The following is a 27987-nucleotide window of genomic DNA, read 5'->3' as shown; positions in this document are numbered from 1 at the left end:
CAGTTATTATTTACAGTGGTGTTAGGAATAAATTGGGATTGCCATTATTCAGGGATTTAGGTCAGTCTTATGTTTATTGCTGTTTTAGTGGTGGAATAGTATTATTGTTGTCATAGAAGTGTAGTACCCGTAGGTGGCTGTGTCTTTATGCATAGGCTGCAAACGAACAAGTAAAGGTTTATTCCATGCTGAAAAGAGAAGAAAAGAAAAGCAACATTTAGGCCGTGGAGCCTTCTTCAGGTGTCGAAAAAGACTCAACTAAAGAAGGCTCCACAGCCGAAACGTTGTGTTTCTTTTCTTCTCTTTTCAGTATAGGATAAACCTTTACTTGTTCCATCATTAAACTGTGTTTAGAAGAATACTTTTGGATTTTAACACTTCATATCCGAGATAAAGACAGCGACACTTAAGTTTAGGTTTTAATTAATTTAATTTATGTTTTTTGTTTTAATAAAACAGCATTGAGAAAGCAGGAGCACACTGGTTGCTATAATACATAGAATGTTCTCATAAACAATATCTACACAATTATTAATTGTAATATAAACACTCCCTCCCAAGAAAACGAACTTAAGTACCGAGTATTGCTTCATTAGTTGAATGTTTCATACTTGCACCACCTACTGGTTTATGATAAAAGATATATCTTACAGTTTAAACAGGCATACAATAACTGTGCACTACCTTTCATTTCCTGTATTAGGTACACCTATGCCCTGAGGTGGACTGGTGTCCTGTCCAGGATGTATCCTGCCTGGAGCCCACTGCATTCTGGGATAGGCTCCAGCTCCCCTGTAACCCTGAATGGGATGGAGATGTTAGATAATGCATGGAACACCTATGTTTGCAGATGTTATTAAACAGACATCAGAAAAAGTGAAAAGAAAAAAAAACAAATTTTATTCAAAAACAGTCATTGCAGTTTATTGGCTTCAACATGAATGTCAGTCAATTTGGGCTATTCTGCTATCTTTGTGAAACTATTATTTGCTATAATTTTGTAACACAATGAAATGAAATACCAACACTATGTCGTCAGGTTTGATTAATCTAATACTGTATGAACACAATACCATATTGTTTTGTAGAATCAATTCAATTGTAGTGTTGTTTATTTTTGGCCTTTTTAAGGCAACAACACAGCAGCTGCATGTTCTCTCTGAAGGAACAGCTGGGGTGTGACATTGCTGAAGTAATCTATCATTGATTGAGGTCAGGTGTCACATGCTTATACAGCAATCTGGCAACCAAAAGGCTTCTGCTGATCTTTTATTTAATGAAAGTAACAGTGTCATGAGGTCAGTTTGAATTACCGATTTTTTTGAACATGTTTATCGTCTGTCAGGAAGGAATCTATTGATTTATTATGTTGGTTTTCAAAGCAGTGCAGGATCACAACGCATGGTTAATTAATAGTTTTACAGAACCAATGTCGAATAACTGTGCACTACCTTTCATTTCCTGTATTAGGTACACCTATGCCCTGAGGTGGACTGGTGTCCTGTCCAGGATGTATCCTGCCTGGAGCCCACTGCATTCTGGGATAGGCTCCAGCTCCCCTGTAACCCTGAATGGGATGGAGATGTTAGATAATGCATGGAACACCTATGTTTGCAGATGTTATTAAACAGACATCAGAAAAAGTGAAAAGAAAAAAAAACTTATCTCTTTAAGAAGCAACTTGGATAAGACAACTTTAAACATATTGATGGTATTGAGATTGGGTCTGTTGCTCTGTTTAAGTTATTTTCTGACAATTACTGCTTACATTTGCCAGAATCAGGGCTCTACTGCCAAAATGTTGTGTATTCACTTTTTTTTTCTACAAGCCTAACCTCGTATTCAGTTTAGTAAGGTATCTTCCTTACTGATTTTACAGAAAAAGAAAATGAGAGCATTCCATCTTGTTAAAATTATTAGTGGATTGGATAAAAAAAAAACATAACTGGTATTATTTATTGTAAGCCAAACTGCTAAAAAAATATAGTTTGTGAATGCAAGACATCCCCTTTTAATCAATTCATACACTCTAAAATATGTGTTTTCAAAACTCTAAAATAAAAAATCTTCCTATGAATCTTTGCTTAAGTACGTCACAAAACTCATTAACCTCAGTTACACCATTTTCATTTATTTTGACTTTGATGAAGCATTAATTGATGACTCATTTACAACATTTTGGTGACATTCCAAAGGTTATGCGACTGTGGAATGTTAAAAAAATGCACTTTAAACACAAACAAAATGCAGCCTTGAAATGTTAATGAAGTCAAAAGGCTGTCTTAGCGAAAGATCAGGCTGATTTTTGTTTACAGCTGTAGAGCTCCTAGTCTCAAGCATGATACAGAATGCCAGTGAGATTCTCGCCACAATTGGCAGGAATTCATACAATCTAATATTTATTTTGCACACTTCAATGTCAATTACCTGTGGTTTTCACGAATGTGAAACTGTTCATAGTTTGGTTTACATTTGAATATATTAGAAATATTTATTTAGACTAGAAAATGTGTATTTATATTAGAAAAGAATTACAGCCCCCCCCCCAAACAAATAAAACAGAGTCAGATTTCAGGAGCCATAACTGATATTCCACACAACCTAATTTTTTTTTTCCTTTTCAACACAGGGTTTGGACTCCTTTCTCCAACGCAAGGCTATACTTTGACAGCCTGCTGTTCCTGGCTGACAGTTTGTGTGGGTGGTTCTTCTCTTCTCCACTCTGGTTTAAAGTGACATTTTCAGGTGGCGGACGGTGGGCGCAGTGACAGGAAAACAAAGTGGCCTTCACAGAGAACACCCTCAATGCTCCTTTCCGAATTATTTATGATGTTAACATTTTGATGAAAGAGAATGCGGCAGCTCTCATTCCCTCTTAACCCTTTTTATGTCAATAGGGGGATCTTCCTGTAATTGGAAAAAGCCTGCTGGGGGGGCTCGCTTCCCACAGCGCAAGGAGACAGGGGGTGTCCATCCAGGTCCAAGAGTTATAATCGTCTCGGAGAAGGGCCGAGAGAGAGCTCCATGAGAAAAATTTAGCCTAGCAGACGGATCATGAGATATAGAAGGATATAGGGTACAAAGATCTTTCCAAATTAAAACAAATCCCTGTGCAGGAAGATTTTTTTCCTCTGTAATTATACATAAGCTGAGTTAAATACATCAAAATTTATTAAACAAAAAAAAATCACAGCCACAGATACCGAGGGACCAAAAAATGTTTTTTTGTGTAACAATCAGAGCTTCTTCTACTGTTCCCCGTAGTAAAGCCAATCTAATTCAATTTATAGACATATACTCACTTAGGGCTGGACATGATCTCCAATAAAAATATCCAAACTGACACATCCAATATGACAGACTTTTAAGAAAAACACATTTATGATGGTGAATCCAAATTGCTAAAATTGGTGAATCCAATATTGCTAAAATCCTGAAAAGTAGATGTAAATATCCACCAAAAAAACTGTTTGGCATTTAAAGGTCTACTGGTACACCAAAATGACTTGCATTTCAACTGGATATGAAAAAAGATGGTATTCAGATTGACAAGAGCATCAGTGGCTTTCATATTGTAAGATATTGCAATATGTGGACACAATCTGTGCTGGACTGGGTAAGACAGCCCAGATGAAAAAAAAAATTAAACAATTTTCAGTGAAAACATGGCAATCACTCTATTGTTCTGGCATTGCAATCCAAATAAAACAAGCAGTAAAACTAGTGTCAAGACTGATCTAATAAACTGTGGTATGTAGCTATCAGCAGATCTAAGACCCTCTTGGCTTGAGTCAAATATTTTAGAAGCAACTAAGCCTGCAGCTAGCTGCTGATGCAATGCTACACTTCGGTATTTTATGGCAGGCTATCATCAATTAAGAGTAGATTTCACCTTCCATTACAACTTAGAACAATGGAAGTACTGTATGTCAATAATCATGTATTTTGAACAGAAATCAAGTTACATTAGGTATTAAGTGAATATACAGGGGAAAAAAAATATTTCTAGCTTTTAACTTTTAGTATGCGTGCTTTTATATCCATTTTTTGGCAACAAATTGGAATAACAGGACAAAATAGCAAAAACAATATTTCAAAACATGTTTTGTTCAATTTTAAAATCAGTGAGTCGTTAAATGTTTTTTGGCTTAATCACTGCCATAGACCACACACAACTCACTACCAAGGGAGAAGAATGTTCTCCGACCAAGTAACAATCAACTAAAATCTAAAAATCACAAACCATGTCCAGCAGGTAGTCAAGAGGACATTCACATTTGCTGTTGGTGCTGCTTGTTCTTTTGGCGTTTGTTCTGGAATGAGCAGCGCCGGAGGTCTTCCGGGCCGTGGGCAAACGCACAAGACTTGGGGGGCAAGGGGCAGCCCTGTGGGTGGTTGACGTGGAACCAGCACAATCGTGTCTTGAGCAGCTCTGAGGACGTCTTCCGCTTGCTCGTCCTGCCTCCCGTCTCCATTCGCCAGTCACGGATCCCAACTCTTCCCCCTTCAACTGCACCATCGTGAAAAATACAATTAGAAACGCTGGCTCATATTAAATCATTGCAGCTTCATAATGTATATATACATTATGAAAATTATATTATAGTCAAGAGAATTTCAAAGAACTAAGCTTCTAGAATCTAAAATAATGTGAAATGCATATTTTAACTGCTTTGGAGCAGACCTCAGTCGAACTGTAAATATACCATTTTTGCATTCAAAACGCAATCTCTTTAGAAACTTCTCAATAATTATTTAAAATATAATGCATCCACAGTCAAACGTCTTTAAAAACTTGGAATAATTAAAGTAGTTAAGTTTTTGACATTTAGTGAGCTGAAGATGTGCAAGCAGTGTAATAATAACAAAGCAAAGCATGCAGACCCTAAGAGCAGATTTTTTGCAAATCTGTATTAAAATGTAAAGCTAATTAAAATTAGGCATGTGCATCTCTGGAAGTGATAACGCACCTTATGCGAAGTTATCTCAAATATTTTCTTAAATCTACAGTAAATCTTAAATAATTTTCAATAAAACATAACATTAATATAAATGTGCATAAACTCCTAAAAAATCTTTGTTAAAAATGATCCAACCACACAAGTATAACCTGTTGACACTGAATATACTTGTACAGTGGTAATGGTGATTTTAAGATAAATAGAAAATTCATAGGTTTAGAGTCAAACTAAATATAATTAAGTGCTACGAGAACAATGAGCAGACATGATATTGTCCTTTATTGGCATGAAATGGAGTGAAACATTTGTGCAAAAGCAGAGCAAATTAATGCAATTAATTTGTTCCGCTTTCTCACAGTGCTAGCGAAAAGCGCTAGCTTTTACTCCTCTAGTTGCTCATCCAGGCCTCGCATTGCTTAGACGAAGCCATTTTCTGCTGAACTGCTCACATGCCCACATTTCTTTAATTTGAACATCTTTATACCTTTTCTCTGTAAAGTATAACCCATAAATAAAAAAAACCTTGTCATAATAAAGCAGTAACATTTATAAATCGGTTGATTTTGAGTTGGGCATGGAATGCACCCCCACCATTTACTTTACATTTCTGAATAACACAGTTTCACCTAACATGAAATACCTGTACACTGTATGAGCACTGCTATGACTATGAATTAATGAAGGTTTTCTGTATAACTTTTAAAGGGCTCTGCGTTTTCCCCCCATCCCTATTAATGACTAACATTTATTCTCACTTTTTTCCTATACATCTGTACTTTGCAATTATTGGTCATAATGGTGCAGTTAGAGCTGCTGTCTCTCAGCTGCATGGTTCTGGGTATGATTCTGGCCTCAGGCATCTGTCTGTGAACTGTTTTCCAGGAGCTCCAGCTTCCTTCCAAAGAGACATGATGGATAGGTTTGATTGACGGTTCTAAATTGTCACTTTCCCAATGGCCCTGTGATGGACTGACAATCTCTCAGTCCTGCTTTGTGCCAATATGCTCCCAGATTAGGCTCCATTTTGCCACAATCATCCAAACGACATGTATGTTTTTAATATTCCCTGAGCTTCAGTTACCCCTGTATAATAGCCATAAACACATACTGGTTATGTTCACCACATCAGTTCCCTAAAACAGACTTGCTCCCATTACCTAACAGTTTTACTCCTACAATGTTATTTGAGGATTGAATGTTAAATGAGTGGTATTAAGTGCTAACTCACGCTAAATTAATTCTCTGTCAAAATCATTAGGATAGCCCTCTTAAAACATAAATATAGAGCAATGTTTGGACAATTCTGAGAGAGGTTATTAATCCAGCCCATGAGAGTATGGGACAGAAGAAGAGAAGGCAGAGCAAAGAAAAGGAGAGTCAAAGGAATCAGAAGAAAAGGAAGACACTGACCAAGCTGTTTTCATTGGACTATGAAAGAAACACTTCCTTAATATAGCGTAAGAGACTAGAATCAGAGAGAACCACACTCTTAAGTACAAGGGGCTTGTTGTCTTATTTAAGAAAATATGAATTTTGTGGATTCCAACAGTTAGGAAATGTCTTTCAGTGTTTAGTACTACATTATTTTGAATAGGAAAATATGTCCCCATTTGTTTAGCATTTTAAAAAGAGAATGTTAGTTCTGAGCAATTTCCCACTTTGCCCTTTAAAGATGTTTTTGTGTCACTGTTAGAGGAATAGAATTCTGTATTTCCTAGGATTGTCAAAGACCACAGGTACCACACAGGTACAAAGAGGTGGTCTCCAGCTATCTTAGAACCCCAGACAATGACAAAGGGTTCATACAGCAATCCTCCTTGATGATTTCCAGATTACGAGAACAGGCGATGCTTCTTGCTGTTACTAATTACCATACCAAACAGCTGTTCAAAGCTTAGCACACAGAGCTCTGGCCATGCAAAGCATATCCAAAGCAACGTCCATTTGTACCTAGACAGCTGGGCATTTTAGTGGGGCACTCTGGTTAAAAGACCATGTTCAAGCATAAAAGAGCAGTGCCCCATCTAGTATCTGGTCCCACAGCTTGCCACTTCTGGCAAACGTAAAGCGGACAAACCTAACCATGCCTCTATACTTTGTCTAACTCAGATTAACAGTGGGGAGAGTAGAAGGCTTCCAATTCTAACAACCATTCAATGTGGAGAGACTGGATAGACAAGATATAGGCAGGAAGGCTGAGTTCAAAGCAACACAGCCTCAATCCTGTCTTCAAGGAGAAACATACTTTGGCATCTGACAACACCCATAACTCCCCAATCTGCTCGACAGATGTTAATGCCAGCAGAAAAACAGCGCAAGAATGGGACCCACCACTCTCCAGCATGGACCATTATTGTTGCTGTAGCAAACAAAGAATTCCATACCTTTGAACACCTGATGATTGTTTTTTAGAAGGGTCTGTAGGCCTCCACATTCATTTTTCAGATTTTGGAGTGTTTCCTTGTCCAAAAGCTCTGCTGTTTCTCTTAGGGTCAGACTTCCTAGGAAAGTACAAAAGTAACTACCTTGAAGACCTTTGTAGTTTCATTTCAGCAGAAAACTACTATAAACCATATTTTCTCATCTTTAATTCCCACATAAAGTTTAATGATCATAAAGAGCAATGAACTCTTATGTTGTTGAATGTCTCATAGAGATTACACTTTCAGCTTATTACAAATGAAAAGTAAACAAAGCAGCACTTAGAAAAATCTCTTTCATAATCTAAGCTAATGCTTAAATATTATTATACTATCTACATTCTACAATTGTGTCATTTTTTATAACATTTTTATTATTTTAATTTGTATCTGTCTAAATTGTTCTGGGACAAAGCATGGATAAAAATGGCAGATTAAAACTTACATACAGGAATGTACAGGAGTTAAAACACTTTGTATTTCACAAAACAGTCAGTTGAAGAAGAACTATGTAAGAACTATGGAAAAGTGATCACACTCTTTTTTAGCAATTCTAGATTTATCATTTTCATTTTTATCACACTCTCATTTCTCATACACATACTGAAACTGTCTATTAAATTCTTAATGTAGAAAGCTGTATTATTAATCATCCCTCATCACGTGAATCATGTCCCTTAACAATGTAACCACCAGTTTTTGATATGACTGTTTTTTCAGTATCTCCAGGAAACAATTCCATGCTTAACACAAGCAATCTTTGGAACAATACTGAATAAAAAAAAAAACTTTCCATAACTTAAAGAATTTTGATAAATAGTTAAAGTGAAAATAACCTACAGAAAATCATGAAAATGCTCTTCAAGTGATTAAATCCCAAAAATATTTTCAGAGGGAGAAAGCGCAAGGAAATGCTGGTTGGTGATAAGTAAAAGAGACTGAAGACAGAGTCATTAAAGTAGAATTAATTATTAAGCTTTTCATATAACAGCTGGTGTTCATACCATTAATATATCAGTTAATAGGATATGAAATCAATTCTATCCTATCAACAAACAATGTAAAGGTTTGTGAATATGTGAGGGCACAAACTGAAATTGAAATTTCGATATTTTGATATGCTAACCATACGCAACAGGATTTATACCTTAACTGTAACAATATTTTAAAAAATAAATAAACCATCCTCTAATCATGATTTATTTACAAAGTTAGCATTTAATGGAAACCCCCCCCCCAACAAGTACTCTTTGTAGTTTGCGACTTGGCACGTAGGTAGAAAAAGTGATTTAATCAAAGACTTAGGTTAAAGGCAATTGAGGGATTTAATTTGCGGCCATTATACAAGGGTGGATTGGGATCCCAGTAAGAATGGTGAGAATGGCAATGTATTCATCATGTGACTTGGTTTATTTGTAAGAAGATTAGTGTGTATTTGTGAATCACTTATATTTTGTTATTTTTCTCTCAGAGGAGTAGAAAAAAATAAAATTTGGGACTGCTTATTTCAAATCAAAAGGTATACTACACTAAAAGCATTGTTGCAAGGCTATAATTGGTAGAATTAGCCAGAAAATGTCCACAAAATTATTGGACCTTCACCAGAGTTTCTTAGTTTCTACCCTAAGAAAGTCTGATTGTAATTGCCAGGTTTTGGTCATAGTACCATAGCAACGATGTAACCTTCAAGCAGTGGTTAAGAACTTTAACAACACTAGTGCCACCAGTTAATGAGAAGTTAAGAGTGACATATTAAAGTACAGTAGAAGACGTAGTCAAAAGAAAAGTCAATAGCAATAAAAGGTATCACATTTTATACTTTTAAAAGAAAGGTTTGGAGACAGTGACAGAAAAGCTTGTTAGCTCTGCTGACAGCCTGGGGGTAAATCATACACTTAATGAACCCTAACAAAAATGTACGTTGCTTGGATGCAATATTTAAATATATATATAGATTCAAGACAAAAAAACACTAGCAACTCTTGTCTGAACTTAGTTAATTCAGCTAGTTATATATGAATGAAGCTAAGTTATAACCCTGTATTTAGTTTTAAGTTTATTTATTACAGCTTCCTTACTTAGGAAGTTGTAATGGGTAGATTCTAGTATTATGTCAGCTGAGTTATAATCCATTTCAATTCTCGGAATGTACCGTGACCACAGCTCAGATCCGCCAGGGAAAACTTTGCTGTGTTATCAAAACCGTTGAGGCTGTCCACCCACAAACCATCAGCTTTAAGCAGCAGTAAGGCTTTATAATTGAAGGTGACAGAACAGGGAACAGCACATCCTCTGATAGTATCCACACAAATCCCTTTCCATCACAAACTCAGATGATCAGACCTTTAAAAAACATTCAATCTTGATGAACTAGTGATGAACTAGATGAACTAGTTTGTGTGTGCTTTGAATGAGTTTGTTACATCTTTACTATATGCTTGTTCCTATAGATTTTTAAAATATAAATTAAATTGATATGAAGACGATAGTCTTAGTAGGAATTTCCTTTTTTCCCTTTTGGTATTAGATTTCCATAAAGAAAAACAGCTGCTATATTTAAATAAACCTACCAAGGGTCAGCTATGATTACAGCAATGTTTGTTTTATCTCTATGAAAACAGCATACCTACTATACAAACACAGAAACTGCTTAATTTATTTAATAGTTTACATATTATATATATATATCAATGTGGCAAATACATTAAATCACTATATATATATGTGTAGCTTCCAATTACAAAATATTCTAAGTACTTTGCAAAGTCAGAATTCCTTAAAATAAACCTATACTGATGCATATTGAAAATACTATAGTTTTACTTCAACATTAAGTATCATATTTCAAATCACTCACATCAAGAGATATTTGAGTACTTTACTCTTAAATTAAATTAAATATAATTTTATATGTAGCATTTAAAAATTTTATTTGATACCAAGGATCTTGATTAATTGGTAATTGATCCGTAATAATATCGGTGCTTACTGAGACTTTTTCCCTGAAGATATAAATCATGGAATTTATCAAAAAGAGTAAAAGGGTTTTCTGTTTTATTTATTTACAGTATATGCCGACACATATAGTATGTTTGTAAAGCTTTTTAGGACACTTTTTTTTCCATATTCTGCAGCATGGCTCCCAGCAACTGGATTATATTATATTGTTACAGCTTTATGACTTTCCCTAGGATTTTTTCAGTTGTAGCCTTCATTTACATAATCGTAAGAAAATCACAGCGAGCTGTAGAGAGTCGCAGCGCGCGCCCGTTACCATCAGTTGTGTAGTGTGACACCCCCAGCGACTCAGTCATAGCGCTCTTAACAGCCCCTACGACTCTCTGCCACTCGCTACGACAAAATCAAACTGGTTTGACTTTCTCGTAGCAAGTGGCAAGTCGTAGGGGTGGGCTCTTGTATCTGCGACAGTCAACAGCCAATGAGCGCTCAACCGGACTTACAATGCATACAATGTGGCCGCAAGGAAAGAAGGAAAGCGAGTATTTTGAACTGTGCAAATGGAGGAGAGGCTCGTCGATCTTTGGAGCCAGCACAGATGTCTGTTCGATGTTTCATGTTTGTCGTTTTGTGTTTGTCGTTAGTTTACTTTAGTGCGGTGCTCCTCCTCTTAATCCGGTGTGCTCCACGTTGATTGGTTGCCAAAATGAGTCGACCTTGGGGTACTTTCACGGTGCAATACGAGATGATGAAAAGGTGTGAGGGAGTCATGTAGTCACCCCCTTCAATTCCTAGTCGTATAATTTGACACCCTCTAGGACAGAAAAGGGAGCAAGATTCAGCAACTGCAGTCGTTAAATTTGACATGCTCTCCGACTAGAAGTTGTGTGGAGTCATGTAGTGTGACACCAGGCTTTAGGTGACTGAGGAGTGTCTCTTAGATTTTAGATAAAGTCTGTGACACTTGCAACAATAAACAGTTCTAGCTTCAAAGCAGAGAGGATGTTTGCTGAAGTCTGAGGGGTCCCTTGACAAGAAACAATTGTAAAGTTTACCTTAGTATACCTAGGTGGATTAATGATTGTCAAGAAGCAGTACAGAAACACATAGTAGATCACATTAAGAGCACAGGAGAGGAAGAAGAGGAAGAAACACCAAAAGGGGGTGGGGGGTTTGCAGAAGGAGAAGAGGGAGGAAGAAACAAGGGAAGCAAAGAGTCCCTTGTAAAGTCCGGAGGAGCTAGGAGTTGAAGCTTGCGCCAGGCAAGAGCCCCTACTTCATGATTATCCAAACCAAACCTGAATGGAGCTAAGTATTTGAACCTTGTTAGAGAGAGCTTGCTATTCTGTGTTTTAGGGAACTTGGGTTTCCTGGGTAAATGATACCTCAGAAAGTTCTTTCCTGCTTAGGGTGCATTTTTATGGATAGGGATATAGGCTCCCATTTATTTTGTGGCATCCGGGGTGCAGAGAGAGAGATTTAACTGCAGGTTGCATTGTATTTAGTTAGAAAGCAGCTCATCTCTTGTGTGGCCTCTGTAGGCATATTAAGAGTTAGTGCTTAGTAGCGATCCAGAGATTTCTGGGTGACCAGGATGTTAGGCCTCTGAAACGCCTTGTTTGTAAGTACTTGTGTGTTGTATGTTTAGATGTATGTAGTGTAGTTTGTGTCTTGTAATTATAATAAATATTTGTTTAACCAAGCGTGCCTGGTTTATTACACCTCTCAACAAAGCTGTGCCAGAGAACACAAAATTCACATGCCTCTAATTATACCAGGCACTTGGGTATATTGCTAGAAATCATTTACAAGTTCAGGGTTATGAATAATACTTATTGACTAAACTGCTCGGTCAAATCTTGATTTTCACCAGTTACGTAACCTCCCCATTTGTAACAAAATTAATTATATTAATTAATGAGATCAAAATTATTATGTTATTATATAATATTAATTAAATCGAAAACCATCATACTAGTAGGGGCAGAAGTAAAAGTATTAAAGACATTTAATTATACAGTATATAAATCTCAAGGGTCTGACAGAATTTTACTAATGGTACCAATGGTATTCGATAAGATGTTATTCATCAACCATTAACAAAATACTTAAAATGGCTAACATCAATACATCTAATGACATACAAACACGTCTTATTTCTGTTATACGTAAGATTATGAAAGCAATAATTTCAACTAACTTAAGAATAAAACACGGAGCTATTTCAGTGTACACTGGCAAGAAAGGAACAAGTAAACTTTAATTTTATAATGAAAAATAGAAACAATTGTGCAACATTTCAGCTGTGCTTTTTTCAGGTGCAACTGTAAAATCGAGGAGTATACGATCAGTATGGCTTAAGGATTCTAAGCCATTTAGAAACAAAATTAAAAAGATCGATCTTTTTCTAACTAACTAGAGAGTTCTTTGACCAAGCAAAAACTGTATGTCAAACAGAGCCTATGACATGGTATATCATGAATTGGTAACAGAACAGATAGAAGCTAAACATTCAAATTGTGATGATAGAAATAGTTGAGTACCCCATGATCTGAAATAGTACCACTACTTCTCCTAATTTACATCAATGATTTGGATTCTAGTACACTCTTTAAACTAGTTAAGCATACTGTATGGAGGACTGGCAAGTACTACAGAAATTGCAAATTGCAAAGAAAAGTCCTGAAAACTAAGACAAAATTCAAGACCAGGCAAAAACATGGCAGATTACACCTACTGTACACACCTTGAAGAAGTGATATACAAAAGTTGTTTGTCTTGACATCATTTAGATAATAATTTAATTTAAAATATTGAAATGCTTAAACCTAAATTAGAATGTTATGCTCGATTATGGTAATTATGTCACAAAAACATATTAAAATATTTTAAATCCTCAAGCACACCGACATAGTCAACCCATTGACTATGACTATTTGTACTGCTCCAGAATCTAGAATTCGACATGAAATGGAAGACCAATGCAGAAACTATGGAAAAGTTTATTTAAACGGAGAGCAAGAGGCCCTTTTTTTCCACAATTGTGGGCGGTTAGAACAGGCTACCCAGTTATGTTGACCAAAGTGTAATCCTGACATCTTTTTAAAAACCCACTGGATGAGAGTCTTGGATTTATTAGATACTAGCAACCAAAAGGGCTAGATGGATCGAATGGATTTCTTATGTTTGTACACTTACTTAGCTTAAGCTTTGTGCTGCCTAGCTAAATATTGTCCACTGAACAAAGAAGAAGCCAGAAAACAATTCTGTAGTTTGAGCTTCATGGTGTGGGTATGTACAGTACAGTATATCATACCCTGGTCTGGGTAGCTGCTGTGCTCTGTGAAGTGACCCCAAACGTAGCCTAATACACAAACATTTCTGAAGAAGAATGTAGCCTTTCTATGCCAATAGCAATCAGTATTTGATTTTCTTCAAATTAGGATTAAAGTCTAGAAGAGATCCCAAATATCTACTAGCAAGCAAACTAGCTAGAAAGGCCTAATGATGACCTCTCATTTATAACCTTTCTTATGTTTTAAACCTTCAATATTTAAATGGAAATCATTATTAGAACTTCTCATATCCATCTTGTGTAATATAGTCCAAAAAAATATGATTCCATATTTTATAGAAGCTATATGTAAAATGTAGCAATGAAAGTAACAACATAATAATAATAATCATCATCATCATCATCATATTTCATGTATATTTATGTGTATTTCACAAAAGGAAACAAGTGATTTAACAGGATTCATCAATTAAGTCACTGTTGACAGGTTCATAATAATTACCTAAACAATATGATTAAGCAGTGCATATGTTTTATAGAATTCATTGCAGGGAGGGGAATTTAACTGGAGTGTTAGTAGTACTATATGTAGATAGTCCTAACAAAGATATCCTTATTAGTTTTGAAATGCCGACTTTCCTACTTTTGCCATGTGTTAATGAACAACATTCTGGAATGCACTGTGAAACAAGTAGGAACAAGACCTAAATCAGACATGACAGTGCACTGCACTGGATTCATTAAAATATTTAGAAAATATTGAGAGATTATTTAAACACCAATTAAAGAAAAGTAATTAGATTTCAATATTGTCTTCTCTGGAGTACAGGATGAGATTGTAGCCTACTGGTGTTATGCGAACTTGGTTAAGGACTTATAAACTACCATTACAATATCACGTCATGGTCTTTTTTCCCATTACAGTATCACAAGTCAGGTATTTCTGGTGATATTCTTTAATTCTGACCAGTATTTTCTGAGTTGTGGTGAAGATTTAAATAGCCAAAGTAGAAACTAAAACAGGTATAAGCTTGTCCGAATGATATAGCTATAGTTACAACTCAGTGTATCTGAAATAAGACTAAGCTCATGAGGTTCATAAATTTAAGATCCACAACAGCAATCTAGGTGGGTTGATACCTATCATCTCTTTATATTCTCAAATTAGGCTTAAAAGGTGCACACAGTCACTATATATTGTGGGATACTATTGTGGGCAATACCATATTGCAGATCTGTGAAACTGAATATCACTGTTATCTCAAACACTGCACTACCTCTTAGCTGTAAAGCTTATAACCCTTATTTTGCACTCAGCTTTTTCCATCTTTGAAACAACCAAGTATATCTCTCTATGTACACGAAAGTGAATAAAGGAAATTACAATAAGAGGCATAAAACGTTTTGTCACTATAGTACAGTCTATGAGATAAGAACATTTACTTCTACAGGTCCATACCTCATACTAGAAGACATCTCTTACTAGAAGACTGAACATTACTCCTATAACCCAAAAATGTACTCTTATTTTTTTAAAGTAAGATTAATGAAGCACAGTCTCTTCTTACCAGACAGGAGTATTTATCTTTCCTACTTGTGTGTAGGACACAAAGGTCCATACACCAGAAAGCTCTTAAAGGAAGTGCCTCCAAAATGAACAACTCCAGATGTGCATGTGGTAGCTGTACAATCATGCAGATTCATCAAAACTGATTATTTCAATCTCCCACATGATTTCTTCTCCCTCTGCATGCATGCATAAACGCCTTTATTTTATTTAAATAGACATACTGTACCCAGGGATTGTAAACATCATTGTCTGTAGAAATTATAACATTGGTGTCCATGTTTCCACCATTTCATCATATTATTTATTCACTCAAAACTCTCTTTCGGTATTAATTATAATTGTGCATTTTATATTTCAAAGGAACTTTAATCCAAGTACAACTTTATAATAAGTATGATATAAATACTGGCAGGTGAGACAAATCAGTGTGGCATCCATACTGAGCGAGGGTCACGGTGAGAATGGGAATATACCTTGAATGGGATGACAGGGCACACACACAATCACACAATGACAAGCTTGTACAGGGGACACCTTAAAAAACACCAATCAACCAATTAACCAAGATGGTGTGTTTTTGATCTGTAGGAGGAAACTGAAGAAGCCAGTGAAAAAGCATGCAAACCTGTGGAGCATGCAAACTCCACACATAACATAACCTAACATGAACTGAGACCGAGACCACGTGACAAAGCCATGTCTCATACACTAATTGTTACGTGTACACAAATAACCACCCAAAAAGGACTTCTGAAATAGTGCTAGTAATGTCCCTATTTGAACAGAAATGTTTTCAATATACTGAATATATTGAATTTAAAATTCAATTTAGAATTTGCTTTTTATATGTGCAATTACTGATACATTATTACTCATAACATAAAAAATATATATTTCCAGCACCAGCAACTACTTGCATTATACCACTGTTACATTTAAAACAGCATACTGTATATAATACACCACTGCAACTAAAAGCACAATTTCATAAATCAGAAATTTACCAGATGGAGAATTCCTCATTTTGTTTCACTGGAGATACAAAATCAGTGAAATTGTCCTTCACATTCCTTTGAGAACAGAGCCTTGAAGGACACTTTTCAATAGAAGTTCAGGTGCTCAACATGACAAGACTACATTTAAAAATCTTTTGGAATTACACTCTGAAAATGAAAAACCAATGCAAGGTTGATTTGTTCTGGTGAAATTATGATACTTCTCAAAGAAAAACATAATGCAAATATTTTGGTGTCATTTTTGTCCAACTAAGAGGCCTAAAGCACAGAAGCCCTTTTTAACACTCACATTCGGTTTGTTTTGCTTGCAAGAACAAGATCTTACCTCCACTGTTCCATGTATTATTATTACATCTTTGCCCATCTTCTGTTTTCAAATCTAGCAATGCATTTGCCACTTGAAGCACTACTTTGTCAATTAATTCACGAGGAAGATGAGCACAGTTTCTAACACATTCGATCTTCTCTCTAGGCTGGAATCCAGCTGCCCAGCTCCCAGTGGCACAAACTTGCTTGTCAGTGTCGTGGTTAATTTCCTTTGCAACATCATCCATATGGGTAGTGGCATTAAGGCAATCAACAGTGGCCTCTAGGTGAGTAGTTTCTCCAGCACTTTTTCCATGGTAAGGAATTGCTTGGCAGGCCAGTCTTTTCTTAATATACTGGGTTCTTTGATCATCCACCAGGCCTTCTTGTGAACAGTCATAGTTTCTAGTCTTTCCGATAAGACACACCTAATGAGAAATTAAGGGACAGAAAAACTTTTAATTCAATGTGTGCTAAAAATGGTTAGTGTTAACACTAATCTTAATAGGAACACGTAAAGGATTATTCCATGCTGAAAAGAGAAGAAAAGAAACACAACGTTTCGACTGTGGAGCCTTCTTTGGGTGTCAAACCCAAAGAAGGCTCCACAGTTGCAACGTTGTGTTTCTCTTCTTCTTTTTTCAGCATGGAATAATCCTTTACTTGTTCCTTTGCAGCCTACGCATGCTGACGCAGCTACCTACTTGAAACACTTATCTTAATGCCTGGGATGTTTTGCAGGCATGTGAAACTTAATATAGCACAGAGTCTCTTTTAAAGTTAAGTGAATGACGCAAAGACTAAAGAGGGTGAAGTTAAACTTACTCATGTTACCCCGCAGTAAAAGTATTAACTATAAGGTCTACTTTTGCGACATATTTTGCAGCTGTAACAAGTAGTAAAATGAACACTCTTTGCAAAGGAGTACTATACAGGTCTATGAGAGTGCTACATTCTTCAGTTAAACATTTATATACATTGCAATATATTTTTATGCAGATATGTTTATTAAATATTTTCTAGGTCATATGTATGACCTAGGCTATTCCCTATATATATTTTCCCTCTTTGTGATAAATTCTGAGTGGGGTCTCTCAGTCGTGAATTCTAGATATCTAATAAACCCAAGAAGATTTTTTTTTAATGAGGAGGTCATAATAAGCACATTTCACAATGGCAGGTGCTTAGCAATTACAGTCTCATTACACTTTCCATCATCTACAATAAATCGATTAATAAATCATCCACTTCTTGTCTAAAGCAGCCGTACTTCTTGTTCTTCTTCAAACAGTGACTGATAATGATCAAATTCATTTTAAAAGTGAGCAACATATGATCATCAGGAGAATGGCTAAGGTGAAATAAAGAGACACACAGGCTATTATGTCACAAAGCAATGGATATCAAAGACAAGTAGCTTTTTCTACACCCCTCTTGAAATTCGATCTATATACCACATCAACATTCTTATTCACCCGCTTTGTTGAAGGGATTCTGAGACAGTCTTCTTCCACTGTAAATCCACACACACGGCTCACTTCAGCTATAAAATCAATATATTCTTTGTACTGGGACTTTTCACTGTGCTGCCGGCTGTACTTCCCGTAGAAATCAAAGAAGCAGCAGGGTAGAACAAAGTACCGACAGAAATAGGAGGACCTAAAGTTGAAGACATTTAAATTAAGTATTAAGAAATACACTTGTTTTACTTTGCACTGCATCTCAGCAAGGCTAACATTTTTTGTAAATAATGATCTTTGTCTCACTGAAAAAGTCAAAAGCACCATATGTAAATAAACATCCATGAATGAGTCATTTAAAATACACTTCTTCAACATTCATGGTGAACAGCAATAATAAACAAAAAACATATACAAAACAGAACCAGTAAATACCAGAAAAAAGGGAAATGCAGAATGTGATTTTACAGTATATATCCTTGGGTTGCCACGTTTTGTCATTAAGGCCTTAAGAATAAAACTCTATAGCACCACCTGGTGCCAAAAAGATGTTTAATAAATAGAACAAGTAAAAAAAAGCCAATCAAATGCACAGCTGGCTCTATAAAACTACTCATCATCTGATTACATGCCTGGCAGCCATTACAGGTATCCATGGTGTTAGCTCATCTGAGTGGTTTCCGATCAACCAGTCCGCTTCTCGGAATAAGAAGCTATCACTTGGGGTGATTGCACATTCCTTTAAAAGAGAGAACATGAAAACATGATGCATTAGAGTATGAGTACAAACAGCACTATTGTCGTTGTACCACAACTGTTAAATGGATGAATTGGCAAGCAGTATTCACCACTTAATTCTTTTTTTTTTTTTACTTTTCAGATCGTATTGGAAGAAAACAGGCCTTTGAAAACTGAAAAGCATTAGGTATTGCTGAAAATCTATGAATTTCAAAACTATCTACATTCTCACAGATTAATATGCAGATGTTTTATAATTATGGAACTTTTTTTTTACAAAACACCAAAGCACCATAAAAACAAAATCATCAATCTATCTGGTCCATTGACCAACACTGCAAACACGAACTGTGTACTGTACTATTACTATTACGAAAACAATTGAAAACATTTTTTAGTTAGCATCCTTATACTTATAATATTGTTCATCTACATAATGGCTTGTAATATAAATGTAATCCAACAACCAGTTTAGAACAATTTGATAAGACTTGACAAACTATACTTCACTGCTGGTATAGAAGGCAGGTTTAAAAAAAACCACCCCCCTCTCATACATACATTATACACACTCCCTTGTGAGGATGGGGGATACAAATAAAAGGCATTTCTTCTACTTTTCTAATAGTGAATAAAAAAATTGCAACTGTGCAAATGAAATAATATGCTCTCAGGAATCTGCATATATTTTATTGTAACATGCAGACCATCAGACAGGGTTCCCAGAACGAGCAGCTACTACTTTTCCAAGCAGTCTGGATTTCTAGCAATGTGCTAATGAGCACGTCTGGAGTGCTAGTGATCTGGGTCAGCTCCCGAGCCCCAGACCTCCCCACATCCTGTCATGCATCCACCCTGTGACAAAGATACATGAGGCCAATGTTTCTTTGGAGATCACAAAGGCTCCACACATTGCAGACCACTGCGGGATTAATTAAATAATGCATGTCCATGAATGTTCTACAACCCATTTACAATCCTGCTGATAAGCTAGAAAGAAATATGCATAATGTCCTTTTTTCCATCTAAGTGTACAGATCTGTAAATGGATGCACAGTACACTATAACTATAAGTCTTTCAGACATTAGGATTAAGACCTAAATTAAAAAAAATAAACTCTAATATCTACATAAAAGTATTTAGATTCCACTTCCTTTACCTCAAGATGGGTTTGGGGGCCATACATGTCCCAGATCTTTCTTTTCCTCACATCAATACCCCTTCCAGGATGCTGTGAAATACATCAAATGTAAGTCTGGCTAGAATGCAAGTGCAATATTAGCATGTTCTGTGGAAAGTAAACCAGAGATCTATGCCCTTTGAACTTCTTTCCTCAATATTTGTCACAACTGAATGTAAAGTAATACAATGTTATGGTACGATGTTTAAGTCATCTGGGCTCAGGTCAAATAAAGATCAGATCTAATAAATTCCTTGTTTCAGTCAACTAGTTGACACATATACAGTGGTCTCCAGAATAATTAAATTCCAGATGAAATGGAAACAAAATACCTCACAGGAATGTGTACAGATTGGATAATATACCATGTTGGGGGGGGGGGGGGGGAAGGTCATACTGTTAATCTTAATAGCATTACAGAAAAAAAAGTTATTGTTGTCATACTTAAAGTTCAGAAAACATGAGGGTCATATTTATTCACATCCCTGTAGCTACTACTTTTAGTGTGCCATTAGGTTCTAGCGCTTCTGAGGGGGTGTGTTGACTGCTCCTCCCTTAGGGTCCCATGTGTGCTCTTGGTTAGGAACCACCTCTATTCAATTGGACTGTGGACTGGACATTGACATGGCATATTTTGTGGGTTGTTCTTTGCCAATTTGGATGTTTGCTGTGAATCGCTGTCATGGAATATCCAATTGTGGCCAAGCCTGAGCTTCTTGGCAGAACAAACCTAGTGTTCAAGCTACTGTATAATGTTCTGGTACGTGTTGGATTCATGATTCTTCCTATCTTAACAAGGGCTCCAGGAACCATAGATGCCAAACAATGCCAAAACACTATAGATACACCTCCATATTTCACTTTTTCACTATAGTGGCCATGAGAGTTTTCTCAACATGAGCTTCATGTTTTAAAACACATTAAACTCATGAGTACATAAAGAAAAGCTCAATTTTGCATTTCATCTGACCATAAGACCATAGATCCAATTGTCATTCAGATGTTATTTGGGAAATCTGAGTCACCCCTTTTTATGGTTTACTCTTAGAAGATGTGTCTTCCATACAAACTGTCCCACGAATGTTATTTTCATGCAGGCAATATGGAATGACACCTTCTATCCTTTGCATCCTCAAAAAGTTATTTTGTATGGTAAAATCTCCAACTGCTCCCTTTTGGATTTACAGTTACCTACCAAACCAAGTGTCCCACAGCCCAAGGCCACACACCTGGTCCCTCATCCAGACAGGATTGCCTTTAGAACAGCAGCCTCAGATGTTTTAACACTAGACATTACAGTACTTGCACCCTTATCTAAACAGGACTGCCATTATAGCATTATAGCAAAATGGTTTAGTAATGGACACTATAATACATTTTGTTGTTTTTGTTTATTATTTTATACCCACCTCCCAGCTTGTGAATGGAATTCAATTAAGGCAATTGTATAGCATGAATTTGCACTATACAATGCCATTATGATCATGGTTAGATTTTTTAAATTGATTTAAGCAAGTCACATTATCCAACCCATAACACATTCTGTAAGGTGTTTTTTATCTATTGTATGTTGTGTACAAGTAAATAAGGAGGGAACTGTAGTTATGTTATGCACAGTATTTAATGAAAAAGTGTTTATGAACATGGAACAGTTTTAGGATTTCTGAAATGCAATGAGTTACTAGTAGTAGTATAAAATATAAATGATGCTATTCGCTCTCGAGCTAGACATGCGTAACATACTCCTTCATTGCTTAATATGTGAACTAAAAGTCCATTTCCACAACCCAGGTCTACAAAGGACTGTTTTTCCATTATGCCCTTTTCTGTACGTTCCTCTTCCCACAACACCTAAACAACATAAGAGAAAAGACAATAATATAAGATCATCAGTTGGACACGGCAATATATTTTTGCACTTAAGACCTTTGTATTTAAAACAGATACAAGTAGCTTGAAATTTGAAAGGGATGCCTTATTTAAGCAAACAACGTGCATTGAAAACATCTGCTCATGCCGAGATATTTAAATTTCACTGGAGATATACATTCAATTTATCAACAGTTATGGAAACTCTTTCACTTTACTTGACAGGACGTATCTCCAAGTTGGTTTTACTCCCAACGCATCCATCCATTTTGTAACCACTTCATATAATCCAGGGTCACAAGATTGCCAAAGCCTGTCCCAGAAAGCAACAGGCAGTAGGTGGCATACACCCTGGACAGGACGCCAGTCCATCGCAGGGCACACACAGACACAGAAGTGCACAGACTCACACCTGGGCCAGTTTTTCCAGAAGCCAATTAACCTACCAGTAAGTCTCTGGACTTTTGGGAAGAAACCAGAGGACTCAGGGAGAGATAAACTCTACACAGGGCCCCATCGCTGCAAGGAAGCAATCCTAACCACCGTACCACCCTGCCACCCTTCCAACACATTATTAATATAACTTAATTTAAAACAAAGCAATTAAAAGTAAACCTTCTCTTAGACACTTTCCTCCCCTGTTTACTGCAGAGCCACTTTCAGGTTTGTAATCTGTCGTGGGCAGAGGGTGTTGAGGTTCTGTACATATGTGTGTCTGTTTTTAAAGTAGATAAAATAATCTACTTTGATTTCAATTAAAACTATCACAACGGCACAATCCTATCGTGCATACAGTATAAAGTTGCTTTTTTAAAGTATAAAGATACGAGATCACTGTTGTCCCCCTCATTTCTACTACGCCTTAAAATCGGAAGCTTTTTCTAAGCTAAAATCCCCCCCATAATGGCTTTGATCACATGATACTAAAAATACAGAAAAACTAACACATACCAATAAATATGTCGCGATAGCAACATCCTCGTAAACAAATTTTTCTGGATCTGTGACTTCAGGCCAAACCTAATACAGAGCATTAAAAAATAGATCATAAATAAAAATGTATGTTAGTGAATCAGGTATTTTACCATATCACAATACAGCATTTGAAGGGTTATATTAAATGAATACAGTGTCCTGGTAAAGTGCTGTTAACTACTTATAGAAGAACTTGATGACTAACATTTAACTGTTTCATTAATCGCAGTAGTTGAGGTTTAAAATCCAACCATCCATTTTCTAACCACTTCATCCAACACAGGGGCTTGGGGGAGCCAGAGCATGTCCCAGCAAACAACAAGTGCAAGGCGAAATACAGCCTCACAGGCTGTATCACAGGGCATGAGGTTAATAATATCCTATGTTTTATTAATTATTGTTTAACTGAGAAGAAATTTCTATGTATGGATGTAAAATGAAAAGTATACCTGATTGGTTCTTATATGCCGTGCAAGGATGCAGTTTACAATAAAAAAAACATTGTTACTGGAAGGGACTACAGAGGTGTCTGGGGCAACAGTTAAACATTTAGCTAGTGTCAACACTCAAAGTTCTGGGGAATCATCCGATTAATCTTGGCTAATTATGTTCTTCGTAAATGATTAAGAGTCCTCAACAGTTGAGGAACAGAGGATAAAAACAGGCAGTTAGGGAGACAGAGAGAAGGACATGAGAAGGAAACACAGTAAGACAAAGGGAAAAGGAGAAGAGACAGTGCCAAGTGGGAAGTCCTTGTTCCGCTCAGTCTTTAAGACCAGATTCGGGTTGAGAATTTAAACTTTGCTAAAAGAGCTTTCCAGCTTTCCATTCTGTTGTTTTTCAGGAACCTTGGATTTCCTGTATAGAGAATACCTAGGATAAAATGGCCTCATCTGGACATTGGATGCATTTTTTGAACAGGGAGATAGGTTTCCCCTTGACTTTTTAGTATCTGGATTTATCTAGATTTGCTTATTGATAGTGTAACCTGTATTTGTATGTTTACGTTGTGTCATTATTAATACATATTTGCTTAACACAGTGTTTTGAACTTATTACTGTTTTCACCAAAGCTGCACCAAAGAACAAAGAACACAAGCAACTTTAATAATACCAATTGAACAGACTTTGTAACCCCCTATTGGTAACAACAATAATAATAGTTGTTAAATAATACAGTACAGCACTGCTAAGTATTCACTAGAGTGCCTATATCCCAGGTGAGGAATATGAACAAAAAAATGTAAAAAGTTAACAATCCATTTAGTATGCACTTACTTTGACCATTGCCTTGTACTTTTCCTTTAGCTGCTGATATAAGATACTGTACTTTTCCACAGGAATAAGAGAAAGGGTGCTTTTAAATTCACTCTTGCTCTTCTCAGTGCACCACTTCACTATTTTTGGTAGCAGCTCACTGCTGAGCCATGAAAGTTTGGGGTATACCACCCCATCAGAGTCCCAGTTCTCTGAGCTGAAGGTGGAGATGGAAATGGACCTACAAAATAAGACCAGAGACATGGATGACATGCGAATGATATTATGTAAGGCACCATACTGAGAACATATGGAGAAAGATGTGTTGTACATGTATCCTCTGGTGGACCACACCTTTGAACGAGACGTTACGGTACTTCAATTCCTCCACTTAGGCCACCAACTCTACCTTCACCTGGAAAGAGCAATCTTACCTGCAGGTGAACCATGGCATCAAATTTGGAGGTACTGTTTCCCATCTTCACACTAAGTAGCTAAATGTATGAGTGCAGATTTAAGATTACATTCGGACACCTCACAGAAGGTTTCTGAATGCTGTTTTTTTTTTGCTTAAAAAATAATAAAGTAAAATATGTGCGTTTTTTGTCACAAGAAATTAGATTTCATTACTGTTAGGATTTGGTGAGGACTAGGTGAAAGTCAAATACGTGTTAATATGTAAAACCACAGAATCCTAAGAGGGTGTACTTACTTTTTAAGTGTATAGTCATGTCACACTACAAGCCTGGAAAATCCCAAACCAGATATGCTCCATTCCTTCAGGGTGAATCATTTACCTGCATATACTTAGGAACTTAAACTCTGCCAGGTTAGTCTGCAGGTTCAAAAATGCAATTAAATGAGGTTTCAGTAAATTTTAAGGTGTCGTTACAAGATCACAACCTCTCGGTGGCACCACTGGAAGCATGCTCTTTGACTTGTTATTCCAGATCTTACCCTACACAGTGTAAATCTAGAGATAAAGTAATCAAACAGAATGCTTCTTTTCTGCTTGGGTTTGCATAAAATAACCTAACATGAATAGTTAAAGCAAAAGGAGTTAAATAGATGGAACTGGATCACCTGAAAATGTTGTTGTGTTACATATCCAATTGTATGATGGTGGAAGACCTAATCATCATTTTATTCAAATTCACTCACACCAAATGACAAAAAGGTCGTCTGTGATACCTGAAGGCACGTGTTCTGTAATTACCTGTCTGCAGTGGCAAAGCTTATTAGTTCAGTTGTACCAAATTACTTTGACACACCACACAATGAGTTGAATTGCCTTCTTTTATCAATTAAATGAAGGGAGAAATTCAAGGAGAAGAGACTGTACAAATACAGAGTGGACCATTATCAGGACACCAGAATTAACACCTTTATTCTTTCAAAATGTGCTATGGGATCCTTGCAGACCAAGAAGTTAAGACCTTGTTTAAATGTCTTATCTGAAAGACAGCACCTCCTACAGCACAATGTCCCCTGTCACCAGAATGGGGCAATGATTTTAAAACTGTGGTCCAGGGGAAACCTAGTGATCTATCAATACCTCTTACAGCTGTAAACTGGTTTTCATTGGATGTCTCCCATTCTAGTACCAATCAGCCCAACCTTGCTTTGCTTCCGAGATTGAGTATTTCAGCACTAAAGCTACTTTACAAGACTGTGTATCAATAAAAATGTTTATCTAGCACAAAAAAAATGAGTACAGTATAAGTACCTGAACTCAAACTACTCACCATTCTTCATCATTATCTGGTCGGAGCTGTATCTGATAAATATTGCCCTTTTTAAGAACCATGGATCCTTGAACACTTTCAGCTACTGGCAGAAATGTCACCCGCATGCTAAAGAAATCTGTAAAGATTCAGTATTATGATCAAGATGACAACAGAAAAATGTTTATAAACCATAGCATATTTGTGGCAAAATTATTAGCAGACTTCATGTGGTACTTTTATCATCTAATGAGTTCCTTGAACCATTTCATGCAGGGCTTAGATACAGCACTGAAACAGCTCCTGTTATTGTAATGTGATAATGGCTTCAGACTCTGGGTCTGCTATATCCTATAACCCCAGCATGCATTTGATACTGTTAATCCCAGCATCCCACTGGATTACAAGGAAAAGTTTTGGCAGCCAGAAGCCAACTGATGAAAACTCTTTCGAAAACTCTTTCGAATCCGATGTAGTTCCACTTCTCCAGGGGGTTTCACAGGGATCTAGGCTCGGACCTTTACTTTTTATTATTTCCATGTGGTTTCTTGATCAGATTATTTGCCATCAAGGACTTGAGTACCACAACTATGCTGCTGATACACAAATTTAAAACAAATACTGGTATAATTTCTGAATATTACAGGTGTATACTTGAGATTGACATATAGACCTAATAGAACATTTGTAAGCTAAACTCATAAACTCCCATTGCAAAGTTCCAGATTTCAATGTAGTTTTTGACCTTGCTGAAATCAAACCTTTGTTTATTAGAGATTTAGTTGCTCCTTTTGTAAGAAGTGTTCTTCAAAAAGGTATCTTTCTTCCAGCATAAACCCCACTCTTCCTATCTGAAACTGAAATGGTGACAGATGCCTCTATTATATCAAGATTAGACTACTCTAACACCTTACTATTGTATCTTGTAAAATACAAAATAGGCTAGTTTGGCCCTGAATTCAGCAGCCTTAACTAAAAGACCTCACGTCAGGACATGAATGTCATCCCATTTGAATTGTACTCACTCCCTGTGAAAATTTAGAGTGGATTTTAAAGTTTTCCCGTTTGCCTACAGAGGCACGGAATGTTCTATCTCAAATTATTGTAAGGATTTACGTTGTTTTGGTTGTGACGGATTTATTCAGCTAAGGACTTGGTTTCAGCTGAACGATAGCGCCAGAGCCAAATGTATAGATTAATTGCACAGTCCATTAGATGTACTTTGTATGTATGGTGTACTTTGTCCTTTGATTAAATTTTAGCTTCCCCTGCCCTACTGTGCATTTAGTTTCTTTTTTTTATTATTATTATTTATGTATTGGTACGGACCCCTACTAACTGAAACTGAAACTCAGTTTAAATGGCAACGACAGTGAGTGGGCCCAGTATTTGAACTTTTGAGTATTGAGTATTTGAGTTAAAGATGCTAAACGTCTTTCTTTCTTTCAAATATACAGTGTAAAATATTTCATGGCTGGTCTTACCTTTCACTATAAATTCTTTATGATAGCGAGTCCCATCTAGATTTACTTTAGGAATTACCGATCTTGTTGTAAAACTCCACTGTTCTCTTTCTCCAGTACGGTATTGGGAGATCCCTTCAACGCCGTTCCTTAGATAGCAGAATACGTCGTTTAGTTCTTTAATGTCATTATTCCAAAATCCTGATAAAGTATCTTCTATCTCTGCATCTTCGCAATCCTTACTCTCTTCTTCTTTGGCTCCACTCAGTCTTTTATTTACTACATGAGGTTTCTTTATCCAAACATCCACAGCCGACCAAAAACCACCGGGCAGAGACCCACATGAGTCTTTAAATTTTAATTCTGAAAGTTTGGACATTTTAATTTGCGTCCATCCATTCACATTGTTGGTACGAGAAACCAAGCGCATAGTGATGACGACATCCACAAACATTGGTTCGTCCTTAACTTTAGTCGTCACTCATCGATTATATTAATTTTATTTTACTAGTAATGTTTTTGTTACACAGCTATATATTTCAAGATTCCACTTGAATCACGCTCGAAAAATAAAATGAACAGCTTTCATTAAGTGTTGTCATTAGCTCTCCTATAGCACAGAATCGTTTAGAAAATATTGTATGAAGAAGCTGTGTGTGACAAAGGGTAAAAAGTTAGGGCAGCAAGCTCTGGTGTAAAAGGACTATCGCACCGAGAAAGGACAAATAGGACGATTCTTTGACGTGCAACTGTGTCGTCGTTTGTAACAGAAAGGTAAGACAAACAGAGGCGGT

General features: G+C 36.4%; 2 protein-coding genes across 3 annotated transcripts in view; one reads left to right on the top strand and one right to left on the bottom strand.

Moving 5' to 3' along the window:
• Positions 1 to 411: 411 nt before the first annotated feature.
• Positions 412 to 27709, bottom strand: trmt44 (tRNA methyltransferase 44 homolog). 2 transcript variants are annotated; one of them, XM_088914763.1, is made up of 13 exons: positions 27215 to 27709; positions 25752 to 25869; positions 24028 to 24247; positions 22726 to 22794; positions 21649 to 21756; positions 19885 to 19956; positions 18619 to 18725; positions 18002 to 18185; positions 16546 to 16954; positions 7346 to 7462; positions 4244 to 4510; positions 1452 to 1567; positions 412 to 800 (listed from the first exon to the last, which is right to left on the bottom strand). In XM_088914763.1, exons 1-11 carry the CDS (start codon positions 27645 to 27647, stop codon positions 4272 to 4274), a joined length of 2076 nt encoding a protein of 691 aa, XP_088770889.1. In that variant the 5' UTR covers positions 27648 to 27709; the 3' UTR covers positions 412 to 800; positions 1452 to 1567; positions 4244 to 4271. The 2 variants fall into 2 exon arrangements, with proteins under 2 accessions (XP_088770889.1, XP_088770895.1); XM_088914769.1 differs by lacking the exons at positions 412 to 800; positions 7346 to 7462.
• acox3 (acyl-CoA oxidase 3, pristanoyl) overlaps positions 27677 to 27987 on the top strand; it is a 41919-nt gene continuing 41608 nt past the window's right edge. The window contains exon 1 of the mRNA XM_088914750.1: positions 27677 to 27967. The gene's annotated coding sequence lies outside the window, so the exon portion shown is untranslated. The remainder of the gene's footprint in view (positions 27968 to 27987) is intronic.

The sequence above is a fragment of the Atractosteus spatula genome, chromosome 1, assembly GCF_055471065.1.
Source record: "Atractosteus spatula isolate fAtrSpa1 chromosome 1, fAtrSpa1.hap1, whole genome shotgun sequence".
Classification (NCBI taxonomy): Eukaryota; Metazoa; Chordata; class Actinopteri; order Semionotiformes; family Lepisosteidae; genus Atractosteus; species Atractosteus spatula.
This window is presented reverse-complemented; position numbering and strand designations above follow the sequence as displayed.